The sequence below is a fragment of the Myotis nattereri genome, assembly GCF_964212035.1.
Source record: "Myotis nattereri genome assembly, chromosome: 16".
Classification (NCBI taxonomy): Eukaryota; Metazoa; Chordata; class Mammalia; order Chiroptera; family Vespertilionidae; genus Myotis; species Myotis nattereri.
The window spans coordinates 43,721,477-43,742,199 of record NC_138091.1 but is presented as its reverse complement, the minus strand read 5'-3'; the positions used below and the strand labels follow the sequence as shown (position 1 = coordinate 43,742,199).

General features: G+C 43.4%; 1 protein-coding gene across 1 annotated transcript; it reads left to right on the top strand.

Annotated features, from left to right (window-relative positions):
• Nucleotides 1-689: 689 nt before the first annotated feature.
• LOC308531742 (schlafen family member 5-like) lies at nucleotides 690-19,162 on the top strand. Its single transcript, XM_081108833.1, has 5 exons — nucleotides 690-984; nucleotides 10,042-11,099; nucleotides 12,296-12,421; nucleotides 17,204-17,924; nucleotides 18,097-19,162. Exons 2-5 carry the CDS (start codon nucleotides 10,082-10,084, stop codon nucleotides 18,926-18,928), a joined length of 2,697 nt encoding a protein of 898 aa, XP_080964959.1. The 5' UTR covers nucleotides 690-984; nucleotides 10,042-10,081; the 3' UTR covers nucleotides 18,929-19,162.
• The last annotated feature ends 1,561 nt before the right edge of the window (nucleotides 19,163-20,723 follow it).

The following is a 20,723-nucleotide window of genomic DNA, read 5'->3' as shown; positions in this document are numbered from 1 at the left end:
AAAGTACTTTAAGAAAAACAATTTCACTGGCTCATACAGCTTGTCTATCCAGGGAAAGGTCTGGTGTTGTTAGATCCAGGGTTCAAATATTGTCACCAACATTATTTTCTAGGCGGGTGTCTTATCTCTTTCATCCTCCCTCCCTATATCTTGGCTTTGATTTCCTCTGGGTTGACCTTATTTTCTGGTAGCCTCTCCCCATGTGCTAGGGAAGATAGTCCACAGTAGCTCCAGGCTTTTATAGTTACTCGAGGCCCAGTGCATGATCTGCGGGGCTACTGGCAGGGCTCCCCGCTCACACCCGCCTTGGCCTGGCGTAGCCCCGCCCCCCGCCTCCCCCCAGAACACTCTTGGTAATAAAATTAGGATGAACACATTGAGAACGGTAGTCTTGGACAAGGCTGGGGTGTGAGCAAGCCTGCAGTGGGCAGGTGAATCAAAAGGACATTTCCCCTTTTCGTTCACCAAAACACCATCGCCTGATCCTGAGGGTGTTCTAGCAAACGGTGACACTCCCCGCTGCCAACTCCTCGCTCCCCGGGGAGAGTCGGGGCGACCGATCCCGCAATTCCAGCCCCAAACCTGGCTGGAGGCGTTGGGGAGAGAGACCTGTGGCCCGCGGGCAGCTGGGGCGTCCGGGCAGGGCGAGAGGAGGTGGGGTTGCTCGAGAAAATCCCTCCTTGGATGGGGGAGTACTGCCCCGCTCATCGCTCATCGGAAAACATAATGAAATAACACCCCACCCCCAACCACCGAAGATCACCGAGGGTGCGGTCCTGGCAGAAGCGGGCTTCCGGTCTACAGAAGCGAACCTATTGGGCTGTTTCTGTCTCCTGTGCCCAGCCCCGTGAACTGTCACCGATTTCAGGTGATTTAAGGACTGGTCCCTGCAGGGTCACGGCCATGGCTCTGGGTTTGGGACGCTCCATCGTTCTATCGCTGTCTCCGGGAGGGAGGCGCGCTGCAGAGGAGAAACCTTGACAGGTAATGAGTCCCGCGCCCCTTTGCACAGGTCCTCCAAAAACTCGGTTCCCCCTCCCCAGGTGCGCGCAGGACCCCGACCCTGCGGTGGTGAAGGCGGGGTGCAGCGGCTGCAGCCCTGGGCCTGGGCTCCACCCAGGGAGCTCCTTTCCCGCCCGGGGGCTCGTTTCCCGTCCCGGGGCTCCTTCCCCGCCCCGGGGGCCCCTTCCCCGCCCCGGGGGCTCGTTTCCCATCCCGGGGCTCCTTCCCCGCCCCGGGAGCTCCTTCCCCGCCCAGGGGCTCCTTCCCCGCCTGGGAGGGAGCCTGGGTTTGCGGACTCTCGGACTCGCACTCAATAGTAGCCACTTCCAACAGGTGGGCGGGCAAGGACCCGGGAGCCTGGAGCCCACGGCGAGCTGGGGGGGGGGGATGGAAGGGGGCGCCCAGCGTCACAGCCCACATCTTCCCAAACCAGCCTGCGGAAGTCTCCCCCGGTTCAGGGGCTCAGAGAACTTTACAGGAAACCGCTAACCGGTGCCGAGCTCGGAGGTGGAGCGGCTGCGGCTGTGGCCGGGGGACCCATGAGGTCAGTGTCCAGCTCGTTGAAAGAGGCTGTGCTCCGCGGATTGCCCGGGGACCCCAGGCTTGGGACGCCAGTCCTCACACCCTAACAGCTCCCACCCGGTGGGCGGCTCGCAGTCTAGCCCCCAAGCCCTGGTCCTTCAGCGGTTCTCAACCTGTGGCTCGCGACCCCTTTGGGGGTCGAACGACCCTTTCACAGGGGTCGCCTAAGACCATCGGAAAACACGGATATAATTACCTATTGTTTTTGTGATTAATCACTATGCTTTAATTATGTTCAATTTGTAACAATGAAATCGGGGGTCACCACAACATGAGGAACTGTATTAAAGGGTCGCGGCATTAGGAAGGTTGAGAACCACTGATAGTGGCTCACTAGGGCTCTGTTCCTCGAGGTTGTGCTGCCCGGGAGTGATTCTGGTCCACTTTGTTTGTCTTAAAAAATATATCTTTTGTAAAAATTGATTTGAGAGAGAGAGAGAGAGGACGAGAGACATTGATTTGCATTGATTTGTTGTTCCACTCAGTTCTGCTTTCACTGTTTGATTCTCCCCCCCAACCCCCCCCCCCCTCCTCTGGTGGATTCTTGTATGTGCCCTGATGGGGGATGGAACCCGAAACCTTGGGGTAAGAGGAAGCTCTAACCAACTGAGCTACGGGCCAGGGCTCTGGTCCACTTTTGCACCTGACTGTCTAGGAGCCAGAAGGAATCCTTAGGACTGGGGTGTAGGGAGGGGATGCTGGGCGGCGGGACCTCTGCTTGGCTCCTGCAGGTTCATCTGCACCCACCCTGACCTCAGAGCGGAGTCTCTAGGAGGAAATGGGTGCGGTGGCTAAGGGGAAAGGAGGCGAGGCCTTGCTGCCTCCTGGGGAAACAGAAACTGACTCTGCTGAAGTCTGCGCTGAGGGGCGGTTCCTGTGGCCGGAAGAGGAGGGAAGATGAGCAGCTAAGAACAGCGATCAGAAGTGTTCTTTTTAGAAATTTGTTTTTGATTTATTTCTACAACTTTCCTTGGATTTCTACCTAGATATTATGTCTGAAAATAATGATAATTTGGTTTCAGTCTTATAAATTTTCTTTCTTTTCTTATCCTATTGTATTGTTAGGGCCTCCAATATAGTTTTTTTCTTATCTTTATTGTTGAGAGTATTACAGATGTCCTCCTCTTTTCCCCCCCTTGTTCCCCTCCACCCGGTTCCCAGGCCTTCACCACACAACACTCTGCACCACACAACACTCTTCAACTCATTTGTTTAAGTAAGAAAATGAGTGCCCTGACCCAGTAGCTCAGTTGGTTAGAGCGTGGTCCCAATATGCCAAGGTTGTGGGTTCAATATCCCATCAAAGCACATACAACTAATGAAGGCATTAATAAGTGATACAACAAATCAACGTTTTTCCCTCTCTTTTCCTCTCTCTCAAATCAGTCAATAATTTTTTTTAAATGAGCAATCACAAATTTTAATACTTTCTTGCCAGTGGAAGAAGACTGAAATGTGATGATCTGCTCCTGGCCCGATTATGAAAATTCAGAGGTGTTTGTGCCTATCAGAAAACAGAAATCAATTTCAATATTATTGTCATGGCAAGAGGACATTAAGTAAACAACCACTCGTAGTTATAGTATTTGTCAAGGCTATTAGACATTTCACAGGCCAGAGCAACAGTTTCTGAAGACCAAGGGTCTTGGGGGATTCCTCTTCTAGAAAAACAAAATCTACAAAGGCAACTTTATGAAATGGAATACTTTCTGCTTTTATGGACCTGAAGGAAGAGAGATTTTCTCTTCTGTTGCTGATGTAATTTTCATTGGCAGTTAGGATGATCTGTTTTTCACACGAAGATTTCCATGGATATGGGACTTTGCAGAGCTGAGAAGTGTAAATTTCCCATATGTAAGGAAAGGGCAGGATGGGGTGGTGGTTATTATCAAATGAACATGAGGGCACACAAAAGTCTCCATCTGGACTATGCAGAATTGGAGTCTCTATAACACTAATCCTATCACAAATACACTCCTAGCAGGTTACTGAGCTCATTATATTATAGTAACACTAGAGGCCCAGTGCACAAAATTCATGCACGGGTAGGGTCCCTAGGCCTGGCCAGTGATCTGGGCTGATTGGGGCCTTCCGGCTGTCACCCAGGGCCTTCCTTCGTTCTGCACTGCCCCTTGGTGGTCAGCACACGTCATAGCAAGCAATCGAACTCCCAGTCTCCCAGTCGAACTCCTGCGGGGACACTGCATATTGGCTTTTTATATATATACTAGAGGCCCGGTGCACAAAAATTTGTGCACTAGAGGGGGGGAGGTCCTTCAGCCCAGCTTGCCCCCTATCAGATATTGGGAGCCCTAGGGGATGTCCTACTCCCTGCTCCCTGTGCCCCTTGGGGAGCGGGCCTAAGCCACAGTCTGGCCTCCCTTTGTGGGAGGCGACCGGGCTGATCAGGGGAAGGCATCAGCCCCATCACCCTGCTGTTGCAGCCACTGCCAGTCACCACAGCCACCAAGGTGTTTTCATCAACATGGACTCCAGTCCCTTTACCATGAAAAAATGACAACTTTCTTTAGGCATTTTCAAGATGTGTCTTTCATAGGATATGACATTTCTTTCTTTCTTTCTTTCTTTCTTTCTTTCTTTCTTTCTTTCTTTCTTTCTTCTTTCTTTTTTATCCTCACCTGAGGATATCTTTCCATTGATTTTTAGAGAATGTGGAAGAGAAAGGGAAAGACAGAGAGAAACATCAAAGTGAGAGGAACACTTTGATTGGTTGCCTCCTGCATGAGCCCTGACCTGGGCCCGGGCCAGGGAGGAGCCTGCAACCTAGGTACATGCCCGTGGTCAGAATTGAACCCAGACCCTGCCATCAGCAGGCCAAGGCATTATCCACTGAGCCAAACTGGCTAGGGCAGGATATGACATTTCCTAGCCCTCCAGCAGCGGACCTTCCTTTTTTTTCTCCAGGAGTGTGGTAAAAAACCCTAGATCACCTATTTGGACTCTTATTACCCAAGTTACTAAGAATATTACCAGTGGCATACAGAGAGCTAAGCCAATCAGCAGTCAGAGAAGGTGTTTCCTCTGTAGTTCATACCAATTGCTGGCTTGGCCCCTGACCCAGTAGCTCTCGCCGAGTCATTAGCCCTGGGCAGGGGACCCCCAGCTCCCTGCTGCCATCAACGATCACTGGATGGCTCTGCCCAGGGCAAGGCCTAACGTCTCTGGCCGAGGCATAGGCCTGGGCAAGGCACCCCCAGCTCCCCGCCGCCGCGGCCATCAATGATTGCTGGCTGGCTCCGCCCCGGGCCAGACCTAACACCTCTGGCTGAGGCATTAGGCCTGGGCAGGGCACCCCCAACTCCCTAGCTCCCCACCGCTCTGCCCCAGCCCAGGCCTAATGCCTCTGGCCAAGGTGTTAGGCCTGGACAGGGCACCCCCAGCTCCCCGCCACCGCCATCAACGATCGCTGGCTGGCTCCGCTCCAGCCCAGGCCTAATGCCTCAGTCCGTGGCTTGGCGCCTATGTATGCAAATTAACCGCCATCTTTCTTGGAAGTTAATTTGCATATCTCCCTGATTAGCCAATGGGAAGCATAGCGGAGGTATGGTTAATTACCCTTTTTGTCTATTATTAGATAGGATAGATACTTTTAACTTCTTTTTTCTTTTTTTTCCCTTTTTTGTTCTTCTTGCATGTCATTTTCGCACAGGGGCCATGCTAATCTTCTCAGTATCGTTCCAATTTTAGTATATGTGCTGCCGAAACGAGCACTTAACTTATTTTTTCATAATCATTCATCTGTGTAGTTTTTTTAAAATTATTTTTATTTATTTATTTATTTTTAAAAATATATTTTATTGATTTTCTATAGAGAGGAAGGGAGAAGGACAGAGAGCCAGAAACATCGACGAGAGAGGAATATCGATCAGCCGCCTCCTACACCCCCCCCCACCAGGGACGTGCCTGCAACCAAGGTACATGCCCTGAGTGGAACCGAACCTGGGACCCTTCAGTCCGCAGGTCGACGCTCTATCCACTGAGCCAAACAGGTCAGGGCCATCTGTGTAGTTTTTAATAGCATTATGGGGGTATTTTTGACAGGTGGTAAACTGCACAGACCTAAAATGCACAATTTGATAAATTTTTTTTTTTTCAATTTGATAAATTTTGATGTAGTTGTGGAAGGTGGCGAGTACCAGAGTTTACCTACGCTGCTATCTTGGGTGTTGTGAACATGCATGCACAGGTCTTTGTATGGACATACGTTTTCATTTCTCTTGGGTAAATACTTAAAAGTAGAATATCTGGGTCATATGGTAAGTGTATGCAACTACCGAACTCTTCCAAAATGGTTGTACTGTATGTGCCTACCAGATTCATATGGAAGTTCCCTTTCATCCACATCCTCACCAACACCTGGTTGGTTCATGATTTTAGTCATTCTAATAGGTGTACAATGTTATCTCATTGTAGTTTTATTTAATTGTTTTTGTTTTTTTGTTTTTTTGAGAGAGAGAGGAAGGAGAGGGACAGAGAGCTAGGAGCATTGATGAGAGAGACACATTGTTGATCAGCTGCCTTCTGCCCCCTAGTGGGCATTGAGACCACAACCAGGGCATGTATCCTAACTGGGAATTGAACTATGACCTCTTGGCTCCTGGGTCTACGCTCAAACAGAGCCACACCGGCATTTCCCTAATGACTAGTGAGGCTGAACATCATTTTATGTACCCATTTTTGTTCTCTATATACATTCTTTGGAGAAGCATCTGTTCAAATCTCTTATCCATTTTTAAGTTGGTTATTCTTATATTATTGCCTTTCAAGAGTTCTATATAGAACTTAGAAAGCTACAAGTTCTTTATCATATACATCATGTGCAAATATTTCTTCCAGTCAGGGGCTTGTATTTTCATTTCCTTAACAGTGTCTTTCAGTAAGGAGACTTTCTCAAAGTCCAATATATTACGTTTTTTATTGTGCATTTCATGTCACCTCTAAGAAATGTTTGCTGAACCCAAGGTAAACATATTTTCTCCTGTGTTTTCCTCCTAAGTTTTGAGGTTGAGAGGCTGAATACACAAAGGGACAGATAAGTAAGCACAGAACTCTGACCCACAACCTCTGTAACAAATAGCTGGAAGCCAAACCACAACCCCCGTGGCAACTGGCTCAAAGTGGCCGGGACTTAGTCAGTAACTGCCCATGTCCCTAATTTTTGTCCCCCACTAACGATTTAGAACCAACCAAAGAAAGAAATAGGCTTCCAAACCAGTCACTTAAGGTGCCCTGCGTCTACTATGTCCACATTCAGCTTCCCTAGAACAACAACCTCAAAACAGAGCACATGGAAGGAAGCAGGGAACAGAATTTGGAATCTCAGACAGAAGGCAGGGGAGGGAGGGTGGGTGGGAGGCAATCAAGCAAGGACTTTCTATGCATATATACGTGGCTCATGGACACAGACAATGGGCGGGAGGGGGGGGGCAGGGGCGGGCTGGAGGGGGTCAATGGGGGAAAAATTCTTCAACAATAAAGAGTTATTTTAAAACACACACACACAAGCCAACAAGCAAAAACAGAGCATTGCTGAGCCTTCCCTTTTTTAACTATACCGTAAAGCTTTCCCATTCCTCTGCCACCGCAAATGTTGGTGGCTCTTTTCCTAAACACAGTGAGCAATGAATTAATAGACTCTGCATGGTCTCCTTTGGCAGTCTTCATTTATTTCCACAGGGTTTTAGGTTTTACATTTTGGTCTAAGACATCTTTGAGTACTTTTGTAAGTGGTGTAAAATATGAATTGAAGTTCATTTCTTTTGTAGATGGATATCCAATTGTTCTAGTCCTACTTGTTGAAACAATTATATTTTCTCCACTTTGCACCTTTGTTGTTTATATATTTGATGCCTAATTTTATTCCATGGACGTATTTTACATCTTTATACCAATTCTATAATATGTTGGTTACTGTAATTGTATAAAAAGGCTTAAAGTTAATGTTAGTACTCTAATTTTGAAAGAGATATGTTTAAAAAGTATATATTTATTCTATATGTATAAATTACATATGATTACATATAATTTATATATAAATTGTATATTTAATGTATTTAGTTTAATTTATATATATAAATTTATCCATAAATATATAATTTATTCATGTAGTTATCATATCCAATGTTCTCCACTGCTTTGTGCATATGCATTTTCCAACTGGTACCATGTTCCTCATGCCTAAAGACTTTCTTTAATGTTTTTTGGATTGCAGTTCTGCTAATGAATTATTTCACCTTCATTTTTGGATTAAATTTTAAAAATTTAGGTGAAATTTGTATAACATAAAATTAACCATTTAAAGTGAACAAGTCAGCAGCACTTAGTACATTCACCATGGTATGCAACCACCACTCCTGTCAAGCTTCAAAACATTTTCATCACTCCCAAATAAAATCCCATTAAGCAATTACTCCCTATTCCTCATTTCCCCTAGCCTCTGGCAACCATCAATCTTCTTTCTGATTCAATGATTTTATCGATTTTGAGTATTTCTCATCAAAGGAATTATATGAGACTGTCTTAGTCAGTTTGGGTTACTGTAGTAAAAGTATCATAAACTGAGTGGCTTAAACAACAGACATTTATTTATCATAGCTATGGAGGCTGGGAAGTCTAAGATCAAGGTGCCAGCAGATCCTGTGTCTGGTGAGGGCTCTCTTCCTGGTTTGCAGATGGCTGCCTTCTCCTTGTATCCTCCTATGGTGAAGAGAGCAGAGAGAGAAATAAGCTCTCTGGTGTCTCTTCTTTATAAGGGTACTACTCCCATCACAAGGGCTCCACTCTCATGACCTAATTACTCCCTACAAGCCCCACATCCTAATACCATCCCAGTGGAGGTTAGGGTTTCAGCATATGAGTTCTGTGGGACATAAACATACAGTCCATACAGTGACCTTTTGTGTCTGGCTCTTTCACTTGGTATAGAATTCATCCATGTTGAAGCAAGCATCAATACTTTATTCCTTTTTCTGGCTGAATAATATGCTATTGTGTGAAGAGAGCCTAGTTTGTTTATCCACGCGTCTGTTGATAGACATTTGAGTTGTTTCCACCTTTTGGCTATTATGAACAGTGCTGCTATGCACATTCATGACTTATTTGAGTTTCAAGGATTCATCTGATTGCCCGTTTTCAATTCTGTGTAGTATATACTTAGGAGTGGAATTGCTGGATCATATGGTAATTCTATGTTTAGCTTTTTGAACAACTTTCAAACTATATTCCACAATGGCTGCAATGTTTTGTATTCCTGCCAGCAATGTATGTGGATTCCAATTTCTGTACATCAAGCATGTCAAACTCGCAGCCAGCATGTGGCCCGCCGGCTATGAGTTTGACATATTTATTCTACACCCTCAGCAACACCTGTTTTTGTTTTTTTACTACTTATTACTAGTGGCCAGGTGCATGCAATTCATGCAGGGGGTGGAGGGTGTCTCAGCCTGGCCTGCAACATCTCCAATCTGGGACCCCTCGGGGGATGTCTGACTGCTCTCTTGCATTCTGGGAGCACTGGCTCCTAACAGCTCACCTGCCTGCCTGCCTGATTTCCCCTAACCACTCTGCCTGCCAGCCTGCTCACCCCCAACTGCCCCCATCATCAGCCTGCTTGCCCCCAGCTGCCCCCCCCATCCCGCCAACCTGCTCGCTACCAACTGCCCCGCCCCACAAGACTGATCACCCCCAACTGTTCTCCCCTCCTGGCCTGATCGCCCCTAACTGCCTCTGCCTCGGCCCCACCACCATGGCTTTGTCCAGAAGGACATCCAGAAGGTCTCCTGGAAGGTCTCCCAGTCTAATTAGCATATTACCCTTTTATTAGTATAGATTACTACTATCCAAGTAGATGTGAAGTGATGTCTCATTATTCTTTTTAAAAAATATGTTTTTATTGATTTTAGAGAGAGAGAGGAAGGAAGAGGGAGAGAGAGATAGAAACATTGATGATGAGAGAGAAACATCAACATCAATCAGCTGCCTGCACACTCCCTACTGGGAATTGAGCCCAGAGCCTGGACATGTGCCCTGACTGGGAATCGAACTGGTGACCAAGTACCAAGAATAACAATAAATATCAAACACGTATTTTGACATGAAATCTTTCCAGTTGCATTGCAGCTCTTATCTATGTGTATTTTTACAATGCTTCCTGCTTTCTGCAGGTGCCTTGAGAGATGTTGTCATTTAGAGAACTTGGCAGAAACAGTTACTAAAATCATAGCATAAAAATAGCCGCTTGATCAATTCTGTGGTGGCCATGGGCTCCCTGCAGACTTAGTTCCTCAACCTGTTGTATACCCTTCATGTATGAGTCTGGCCTCAGGCTCAGTGCAAATAAATTACGTAATCCACTTTAGAAGAGTGCCCTTAAGCTGTCCATTCCCTACTGCCCCTATTTGTATCCTGTCCTAATGGTTCTATCTTCCTATTTTTTAGGAGAACATTTCAGGGTAAGAATAGGAAAAGTGCTGAGAAGATGAATCTCAAGACTGATTTGGAAACGAACTTTGCCGAGTGTGTTTTAAATGCAGGGAAAGTCATCCTTGGGGAGAAGCAAAGGAATGAAATGGACCCTCACCTGCAGAAAGAACAGAATCAAAGCATCCTGCATGCAATATGTGCTCTGCTGAATTCTGGTGGAGGAGTGGTCAAGATTGAGATTGCGAATGAAGACTACGATTACAGGAGCCATGGAGTAGGATTGAAATTGCGTTCAATGTTCAACGGCTATTTAGATGAGATACAACAGGAAGACCAAAACCTCTTTTTTATTTTTGTGAAATCGTGGAATGCAAAGGCCTCTGGGGTACGGCTTGCTACTTTGTCCTCCAATTTGTACCAGAGACATAAAACGTCTGCTAAGGAGATGACGCCTGAGGAAGCACTGGCATTCCTCAAAGGGGTGACTCGGCCTCTTAGGAATACTCATGCTTCCAATTTAAGCCCACAGAATATTCAGGATTGTGTACAAAGCGAAGATGACATAAAGGCCTCCGCCGCTGCTGTATTTGCTAGAGAGGACCTCCAGTACTTGGAAGAGCTCAGTTTTACTCAGTCCACTCATGTTGAATTTAAAATGTTCTCAGAAGAGGAATCGCAACGCTTTGAGAAGAATCTCTCCAGATGTGTGTCTGCATTTGCAAACACCGAAGGAGGGTACATATTTTGGGGGGTGAATGAAAAGACCCGACGAGTTATTGGATGTGAAATAGAGAAAACAGATCAAACCACCTTCAAGAACTCCATTGGTACCTGTATTAGGAAGCTACCTGTCCATCATTTCTGTACCCAGAGGTGTGAGATAAAATATGCCATCAAATTCCTTGAAGTAAAAAATCAGCGGGCCCTCCATGGATACGTCTGTGCAGTCAAGGTGGAGCCATTCTGCTGTGCAGTGTTTGCCAAAGAGCCTAGCGCCTGGCAGGTGAAGGACAACCGGGTGGTCCGGATGGCCACAAAGGAATGGGCAACTCGGATGATAGAAGCCGACCCAGGTCAGGGAGCAGAATCCACAATAACTGTAATGTTGGGTGGGGGGTTGGAGGGAGGTGAGGGAGGTATTGTTTTGATATTGTGGGAAAGAGAGGTACTCTCTGAGTTGCAGATATCTGATTTATTAATTCCTATAGATGCAGTTGGTAGGCACTGCCCTTCTTTCCCTCAGCCCATCTTAAATATCCTGCATCCACAGATGCTCTGGGCTAGTTGACCTACTAGAGCAGTGATTCTCAACCTTCTGGTCTTTTAAATACAGTTCCTCATGTTGTGGTGACCCCCAACCATAAAATTATTTTCGTTGCTACTTCATAACTGTAATGTTGCTACTGTTATGAATCGAAATGTAAATATCTGATATGCAGGATGGTCTTAGGTGACTCCTGTGAAATGGTCATTCGACCGCCAAAAGGTTCACGACCCACAGGTTGAGAACCGCTGCACTAGAGGGTGGGACAGGGGGCTGTTTGACCTAGTCATTTCTATCTTCACCTCCTTTCTTATGTTCACATTCAAGTCTCTTCTTTTCCTTTCTGATCGTAAACTCACATTTGATTATTCAGGAAATTCCTTTTCACGTGTCCTCTTTAATTTATTGCCACTTCCTTCCCGTTATGGATGGTTCCCTGGATTAAATGTTCTGCCTTTCCTATTGCCCCACTTCTATTTTTGAGCTAAAAGATGACCAAACTGCCCTGGTACACTGAAAGGTTGCAAGTTCGAAACCCCATCAGGGCACATACCCAGGTTGTGGGTTTGATTCCCTTGTGGGAGGCAACGATCAATGTTTCACTCTCACATCAATGTTTCTCTCTCTCCTTCTGCCTCTCTCTCTCTCTCTCTCTCTCTCTCTCTCTCTCTCTCTCTCTCTCTCCCCCTTCCGGCCTCCCCTCTCTCACCAATAAAAAGCATGTCCTTGGGTGAGGATTAAAGACAATTAAAAGATGACCAAGCCATGGCTGTCCTTCTCCTTTTCTCCTTTTCCTTTTTGAGAGCCAATATGTGATATTCACCAGTCCCCTTGCCACCCCAAGATATCAGTAGGTTTTCCTGAACTGACTTCGGATGTACATCAAGTATCTGTGGGCCAGGACTTTGAGTTCTAAGACTGAGTGAAAGGCTCTGCAACCCAGCACCACTCTAAGCTGGAGTTCAGCCTTTTTGCATATTAAACCCTTGGTTCTTGTTTCCTAAGATCTTTCCCGACTTTCTGACATGGTCCTTCAGCTGAGTGTGTCAGCTGCCACACCCCAAAGCAGCAGTGTGTGCACTCATAGGAATTTGGGATGTCTGGAAGAACTGCAAAAACGCCACTTTCCAGGTAATTCATTATCAGTGGTTGCTTTGGAACAGGTCGGTTGTGCATCCATATGGAAAATAATAGAATTGGACTCTCATTTTATGTTATAGAAAAAAAATCAATTCCAGAAGATTTAGGGAAATAAATGTCAGAAACAAACCTTTCAAACTCTTATTAGAAAATGTACATGAATAATTTAGTGTTGTTCAGATAAGAATTTCTTAAACCAGACACAAAAGAATTAAACTTAAACAAAAAGACTGATAAATTTTGCTATATTAAAATTAAGAACTTATGCTCCTCCAAAGAATGAAAAGATTTAACTACAATCTTGAAAGACATTTACAACCCATGTAGCTGACAAAGAATTGGTATCAAGAATATAGAAAGAACTTAGATAATTTTTCAAAAGAACAAACAAGCCAATAGAAAAATGGGAAATAGTTATAAAGATGAATTTCTCAGAAAAGAAGACACATATGCCCATTACAGTTATGAAGAGATGCTCAACACATAGCAGGTATTGGAGAAGTTGTAGGTAATCAGGATCTTTTTTACATTGCTGCTTGGAATTGAAATTGGCTGAATCCCTTTGGAAAGCAAATTTGATATTACCTTGTATAATTGGTTTTTTGCATACTCTGTCATTCAGCAATTCTTTCTAGTTTCTAAAGAAAAATGTGTGTATACACATCAGTAAATATATATAATTAGAGATTTACCAATATCTCATAGTGTTCATAAGTTCACTGTTTGCAATAGCACCAAATAGGAAACAACCAAATTATCTATTGTCACAATATGTATAAATATACTGTACTGTATTCACATAATGGAATATTATTATTCAGTAGCAAAATGAATACACTACAGCTGTATGCAAGCACAGGGCTAAATCTGAGTAATGTATATGTACATCTTGTCATGAGTTAACTCGCAGATTTACCCAGTTCTTTTATTGATTATACTGGAGGCTTGGTGCACAAAAATTTGTGTACTCGGGGGGGAGTCCCTCAGCCCAGCCTGTGCCCCCTCACAGTCTAGGACCCCTTGGGGGAGTCCACCTGCTGGCTTAGGCCCACTCTCTGGGGGGATTGGGCCTAAGTTGGCAGTCAGACATCCCGCTGGCAGCCTGGGAGTCCTCAGGGGATGTCCGACTAATGGCTAAGAACCACTCCCCATGGGGAACAGGCCTAAGCCGTTAATTGGACATCCTTAGCGCTGCCTTGGAGGCGGGAGAGGCTCCACCGCCACCGCCGCTGCACTGGCCAGCCATGAGCTGGCTTATGGCTGAGCAGAACCCCCCCCTGTTGAAGTGCACTGACCACCAGGGGCAACTCCTGCACTGAGCATCTGCCCCCTGGTGGTCAGTGCGCATCATAGTGACCGGTTGTTCCTGGTCGTTCTGCAGTTAGGGTCAATTTGCATATTACCTTTATTAGCCTATCTAATAAAAGGGTAATATGCAAATTAAGCATCACTCAGACACAATGATGGTGGCATCCATAGCCACAAGATGACGGCAGTCAGTCCTCTCAGCCCAACTGTGTCCTCCAGTCCTGGGGGCGGCTGCTGGGAGCAGGGCCTGCTTGGCCATCACTGCGGTGACCAGGAGCAGCCAAGCGGGCCCTGCAGACAGCAGAGAACCACGGGGAGCGGGCCTAAGCCATCAGGACAACACCCAGATTGGAGAGGGTACAGGTCGGGCTGAGGGACCCCCCCCAGCTCCCCTCCCTGTACGAATTTCATGCACTGGGCCTTTAGTCTATATATATAAAAGGTAATATGCAAAGTGTCCCCGCAGGAGTTTGACTGGGAGACCGGGAGTTCTATTGCTCGCTATGACATGTGCTGACCACCATTGGGTGGCATGGAATGAAGGAAGGCCCCGATTAGCCCTGATTGCCGGCCAGGACTAGGGACCCTACCCATGCACAAATTTTGTGCACCGGGCCTCTAGTATAAGATAATATCTTATAGTATTCCTCAACACTGATGTTATTAAGTTTTAGCTGTTTTTATTGTGAAATATACTATATATATACAGAAAATACATAGAACAGCCTTATTACTTAATAAATAATTATACAGTGAAACCTATGTAACCACCACCAAGGTCAAAAAACAGAACTTTGAAAACACCCCTGCTATCACTTCTTTAAACTTACAAGCTTAGGTGAACATTGCCAAATTGTAATTCAAAACATACCTGCGTTGGTGGTATAGTGGTGAGCATAGCTGCCTTCCAAAACATACCAGAATACACTTTCCCCAAATGATATTATCGTGGCATTTCTCTTCTAGAAGAAGCTTAGTGTCATTTTGTTCCACAAAAAAGAAAAGGATAAAATGATATTATTTTGATGGCAATTACATAAAATTGATAAATTAATTTAGGAAGAACTATCATTTTTACAACAGTACATTTTCTCTTAGTTGAACATGGAATGTTTGGCCATTTATTCAAGCTTTCTTTGACCATATTTCATCAAATTTAAGAAAATAATATTGCATTATTATTTTATTTATCACTAAAAATAAAATCTTGTCCATTAAACTATAGGATATATTTTTATTTAAGAGATATTAAGCCCTGTCCAGGTAGCTCCATTGGTTAGAGCATTGTCCTGATACGCCAAGGTTGTGGATTCAATCCCTGATCGAAACACATACAAGAATCAACCAATGAATGAATAAATAAGTGGAACAGCAAGTCTCTCTCAAATCAATAAAAAATTTTCTTTGAGAGTAAAAGATATTAAAGTACATTTATAATTAGTGAAATATAGCATGTCTCTTAATAGTTTCAAAGTTTTATCCATATTGTTACCATATATGTTAAATTTTATTCCTAGAATGAGATCTTTATATGAAAATAATTTCTGATGGTGAATTGCTGACATGTAGGAAATCTCATAGTTTTAAATTATGCCATTTCCAAACATTTTACATAATACTTTCATTAATGAAAAAGCAAAAGTAATTTTGAACTAACTTTTTTTATATTTATGTACACTATTTCTTTTATTTATTTCAGTTCATTGGCCAATATTTCCAGAATAATATTAAATGGAAGTAGTAGTAGGAAGTCCCTTTAGTTTAGTTCGCTTTTATAGAAAATAACGCTAGCAATTCTGAGTCCAGGCAAACTTTACTGGTGTGTCCAATTCCTCGCGAGACAGCTTGATGTTTAACAGGTATCCCAAGCTGAGCATTTCCAAAATCAATCTCCCACTCTGACAATCTTCTATTTCCTCTCATACTCCGCATATTATTCTGTATTAAGTATTTTCAGATTATCTCTATCAATTGGAGAATTCATCCTCCACCCAGCCAAGCACAGAAATCTGAGTTCATCCTTGTCTCCTCCCCTTATGTAGAATTAAAAAATCAAATTGTGTGTGTGTGTGTGTGTTTCTGAGAAGAGGATTCATAGTTTTGGTTAGATTCCAAATATGGGCTCCTGACCCCAAAAAGGTTTTATATGCATATAGGAAAAGCCAAACTTTAGAAAAAAAACACTTCAAAGAATTACTTTTTTAAAATTACAAATGTGAAATGGACCTTTCTTTGTAAACAGATTAAGGGTTTTTAAATATGTATAATTTGTGTGCCCACCACAGTCAAGGTACAGAACAATTCAATCACCAAAAAGTGGCTCCTGCCCTGGCCAGTGTGCTCAGTGGTTAGAATGTTGGGCTCGTGCACTGAAGGGTCATGGTTTTGATCTCCAATCAAGGGCAAGTACCTGGGTTGCAGGTGCGATCCCGGACCTGACTGGAGCACGTGCCAAAGGCAACCAGTTGATGTGTCTCTCTCACACCGATGTTTCTCTCTCTTCCTCTCCCACCCTCCCTTCCACTCTTTCTAAAAAATCAATGGAAGAAAATCTCCTCAGATAAGGATTAACAACAACAACAAAAAGGCTCCTTCATGTTGCCCATTTGTAGTCAAAATCTCCAACCCCTAACTCCTAGCAGCCATTGATCTGGTCTCCATTTCTATAGTTTTGCCTTTCACACAGTGCCATGTCGGTGAAGTTAACATAGTATATAACATTTGCCAGGACTCCCCGCCCCCAGCTTTGTGGAGTTATAACTGATAACAGGATGTATAAGGTGTGTAGCATAATGATTTCATACACCTATGTATTGTGAAATGATTACCACAATATGATTAATTTACCATTTGTGTGTGTGTGTGTGTGTGTGTGTGTGTGTGTGTGTGTGTGTGTTGAAAATATCTAAGATCTCTCTTAGCAACTTTCAAGTATATAATAATACAGTATTGTTAACTATAGTCAGCACTGCCAGGTATGAAAATGCACTATAATGCCTTCCTCCCCATCTCCACTTTTTTGCTTTTCACTCTAGACGTCAGCAACATGATCTGCTTGGAGATGCCGGAATGAGCCTTGCTGTTTCTGGCCTCCGTGTACCCCTTTGCCCATCTCTCTATTCTCCCTTCCTTCAACTGGCTGACTGTCCGTCATCCTGTAAGAAGCGGCTCAGGTGTCACCTTCTTCAGAAAGACTTTCATCTTCTCTTCTAAGCTGCACCCCTCCTTGGTGTTCACATAATGCGTTCCCATTAATTTACTACTTTGGGTGACAATTATTTGTCTCTGTTTATGCCCATTGTTTGTCAGTTCTGTTGAACTGGAATTGTTTTATCTTGTGTTACTAATGCAAACCTAGTACTAATACATGGTAGACCCAAGTGTGGATTGAATCTGTTACATAGAATGATGATGACTGGCTTGTCTGCGAATTCTCTAATTTATTCCAATTCTTTCCCTGTCTAGTATCATCAGACAGCGTGCTGTATGTTCCACAAAAACTCTACAAGGAACTCTTCTCGGAAAATGGAGGACTCAGAAGCTTAATAAATAAGGAAATGCGCCGTGTCTCTCAAGGAATATTGATTTTTTCTCGAAGCTGGGCTGTGGATGTGGGTTTGCAAGAGAAGCAGGAAGTCATCTGTGATGTTCTTCTACTTTCCCAGAAAAAAATCCCAGTTCTCTACACCATCTTCAGAAAGGACGATGGCTGTTGGAAGGACTATATTATGAGAGTCGCCCGTACCTTAAAGCAGAAGTTGGTGAACACAGGTGGCTACACTGGAAAATTGTGCATCATTCCCAAGGCCTTCCTGCTGAATCCTGATAAAACAGCAAAGGCCCTTCATGGTTCAGAATTGCCAAGTTACCCTGCGTCCTATTGCCCGATGACCACAGAGGACATGGAAGTTCTGCTGCAGTCCCTAGTGATAGTATTGTGTGGGTTCAGATCTTTGTTAAGTGAAGAGGTGGGCTGTGAGGTTTTGAACCTACTCACAGATAAACAATATGAGGTGCTTTCAAAGAACCTTCACAAGACCAGATTGCAGTTTGTGCATGGCTTACCTGGAACAGGGAAGACCATCTTGGCTTTTAAGATCATAGAAAAGATCAGGAATGTGTTTCACTGTCAACCAGGTGACATTCTTTACATCTGTGAGAACAAGCCCCTGCAAGAATTCGTGAGGTATGTAGCCTGACTATATCCACTTTCTTTTCTTAAGTAAGTTCTGCTGGTGTGGCTTTGAGTTTACATGCTAAGATTCATGTTGTATTTACTATGTCAAGATGAGTTTAAGAGTAAAATTGACCTCCTTTTGTTGATCGGGGAAACTTGACTGTGTTTCTTACATTTTCAGCCACAAAAACATCTGCCAGGCAGTGACCCGAAAAACCTTCATGAACAAAAACTCAAACTTTGAAAAGATTCAACACATCGTCATCGATGAAGCTCAGAATTTCCGCACTGAAGATGGGGACTGGTATAAGACGGCAAAAACCATCACTGAGAGAGGAAAGGATGGCCCTGGGATTTTCTGGATCTTTCTGGACTACTTTCAGACCAGTCACATGGAGCCCTGCGGCCTCCCCGAGCTCGGAGACCAGTTCCCAAGAGAAGAGCTCGTCAGAGTGGTCCGCAATGCAGACCCAATAGCCAACTACCTACAAGAAATAATGCATGAAGTCAGAGAAAATCCACCACCTAACATCCCCTCAAAGTCCCTGAAAATATTCAGTGAAGCTGAATGGTCTCGAGGTGTTCCAGGCAACTTAGAGATGAGTGAGCACAAGGATATGGAGCAGATGGTGGATTATATAACAGGAAAATGCCATTCACTTTTGAAGGCTGGATATTCCTGCAAGGATATTGCTGTGATTTGCAGCACAGCAAGTGATGTACACAAATATAAATCTAAGCTTCAACGAGCAATAAGGAAGAGAAAAAGGTCTCAGTCCAGTGAGGAATCTCAGTCCAGTGAGGAATCTGATCAGTTAGTAGTAGAAAATGCATCAGATATCATGGGCAATCACATTGTATTGGACAGTGTCCGTCGATTTTCAGGCCTGGAAAGAAACATCGTGTTTGGGATCAACCCAAGGGCAGCTGAGCCAGCTGTTTTCCACAATCTTATGCTCTGTCTGGCTTCCAGGGCAAGGAAACACCTGTATATTCTGAAGTTTTCCAACTGACAGGAAGATCTTAATCTAAGTAGCCTTCATCTCTGGTTAAGTGTGAAACTATGTGATTTAAACATTTAATCATCAAATATTTAATGAGTACTCACCGTGAGCCAAGTGCTGGGGATTGGGGATAGGTTAGCAAACAAGACAGATAAGATTCACAGAGAGTAAACCAATTTAAATACAAGAAATTTCAGATAGTAGTAAAGGACATCAGAGTAGTAATTGGAGGGACCTGAGATACAGACATTGTGTGTGTGTGTGTGTGTGTGTGTGTGTGTGTGTGTGTGTGTGTAGGTAGGTAGGCAGGTAGATAGAAAGATAGGTTGGTTATTTAGGTTTCCATCTACCCTACTATGTTTGCTATTTTTCCATTTTTTTCTTTGTTTCTTTTTCCCCTGTTTTTTCTCTGCATCCTTTGACTTAATCGTACATTTTTAAAATAATTACATTTTATCTTCTTTATTGACTTATTTGTTATAACGTTTTGGGTTGTTATTTTAGTTGTAGCCCTAGGGTTCACAGTATATATCTTTTAAAAAATATTTTTAGTTACTTTTTTTAGAGAGAGAGGTAGAGAGAGAGAGAAATATCTATGTGAGATTGAAACATTGATAGCTGCCTCCTTGCACTCCCTCCACCGGGGATTGAGCCACAAGGGAGGTATGTACCCTGACCATGAATCAAACAGGCAACTTTTTGGTGCATGGCACAACCAACAGAAAGAGCCACACTGGCCGAGACCACAGTATACAGTATATCTTTAAACATCACAGTCTACCTTCAAGTGTTATTATTCCACAACAGTACCAGTATACTTCCATCTTTTCTTTCCAAACCTTTGTGCTATTGTTGAGATATATTTTACTTCTATGTATGTTATAAATACCATAATATGTTGATATTATTTTTGCCTTAAGCAGCCACTTATCTTTTAAAGAGATTTAAATACTATGAAAAAAATTCTTTATACTTACCTATGTAGGACCATTTCTGGTGATTTTTATTCCTTTGTGTAAATCTAGATTTCCATTTCGCATGATTTTCCTTCTGCTCAAAGGAATTACGTTAACATTTCTAATACTGTAGGTCTGCTGCTGCTGAATTCATTCAGATTTTGCGTCTATGAAACAAAGTCTGTAGGTGTTTTTATTGGGTGATATTGAATTTATAGATTAACTTAGTGAAAATTGACATATTTATGATTCTGAGTCTTCTTATCCAAAAACATACTGTGCTTTTTATCTGTTCAAGTTCCCTTTTGTGTTCTTCTGTTTCACTTTATGGTTTTATTCATAAAGAACTTGTACATTTCTTATTACAGTTATTCTTAATTAGTTTACCTTTTTTGTTGGAATTACTACTGGGCTTTTTTCTTTCATGATATCTTCTAACTAGATGTAGTTTGCCTATAGGAAGGCAATTAGATTATTTGCCAGTTGACAAATAAAACATATAGGTTTACTTTATATTTTACTCGTTTATTTGTTCAACCTTCTTTCTTGAAACCACTACTTTCTTTCCAGTTCATTTTTTTCCTACAGAAGTACATTATTCACTAATTATTTCAAAATAAAAAGCATGAGCACCCAGGAAAAACCTAAAAAGGGGAAAACCTGAGAGCAATTAGCATTACCAAATGGTAGAACATAAAGCCACAATAATTACCACAATGTGGTTTTGTTACGTGGCAGGAATGGAGCAGATTAGAATGTCCAAAAATAAATTCAAATATATGTGGGAATGTAGTATATGTTAAAGGTGGCTTTCAAATTTGTTGGGCAAAGATGGATTACTTCATAAG

Bases quoted from the DNA above. Each gene is read 5' to 3' on its own strand.
- LOC308531742 (XM_081108833.1), top strand. From the start codon at position 10,082: ATGAATCTCAAGACTGATTTGGAAACGAACTTTGCCGAGTGTGTTTTA. The intron at 12,422-17,203 runs GTAATTCATTAT...TTCCCTGTCTAG, and splicing joins GCAAAAACGCCACTTTCCAG to TATCATCAGACAGCGTGCTG. The intron at 17,925-18,096 runs GTATGTAGCCTG...TTACATTTTCAG, and splicing joins CCCCTGCAAGAATTCGTGAG to CCACAAAAACATCTGCCAGG.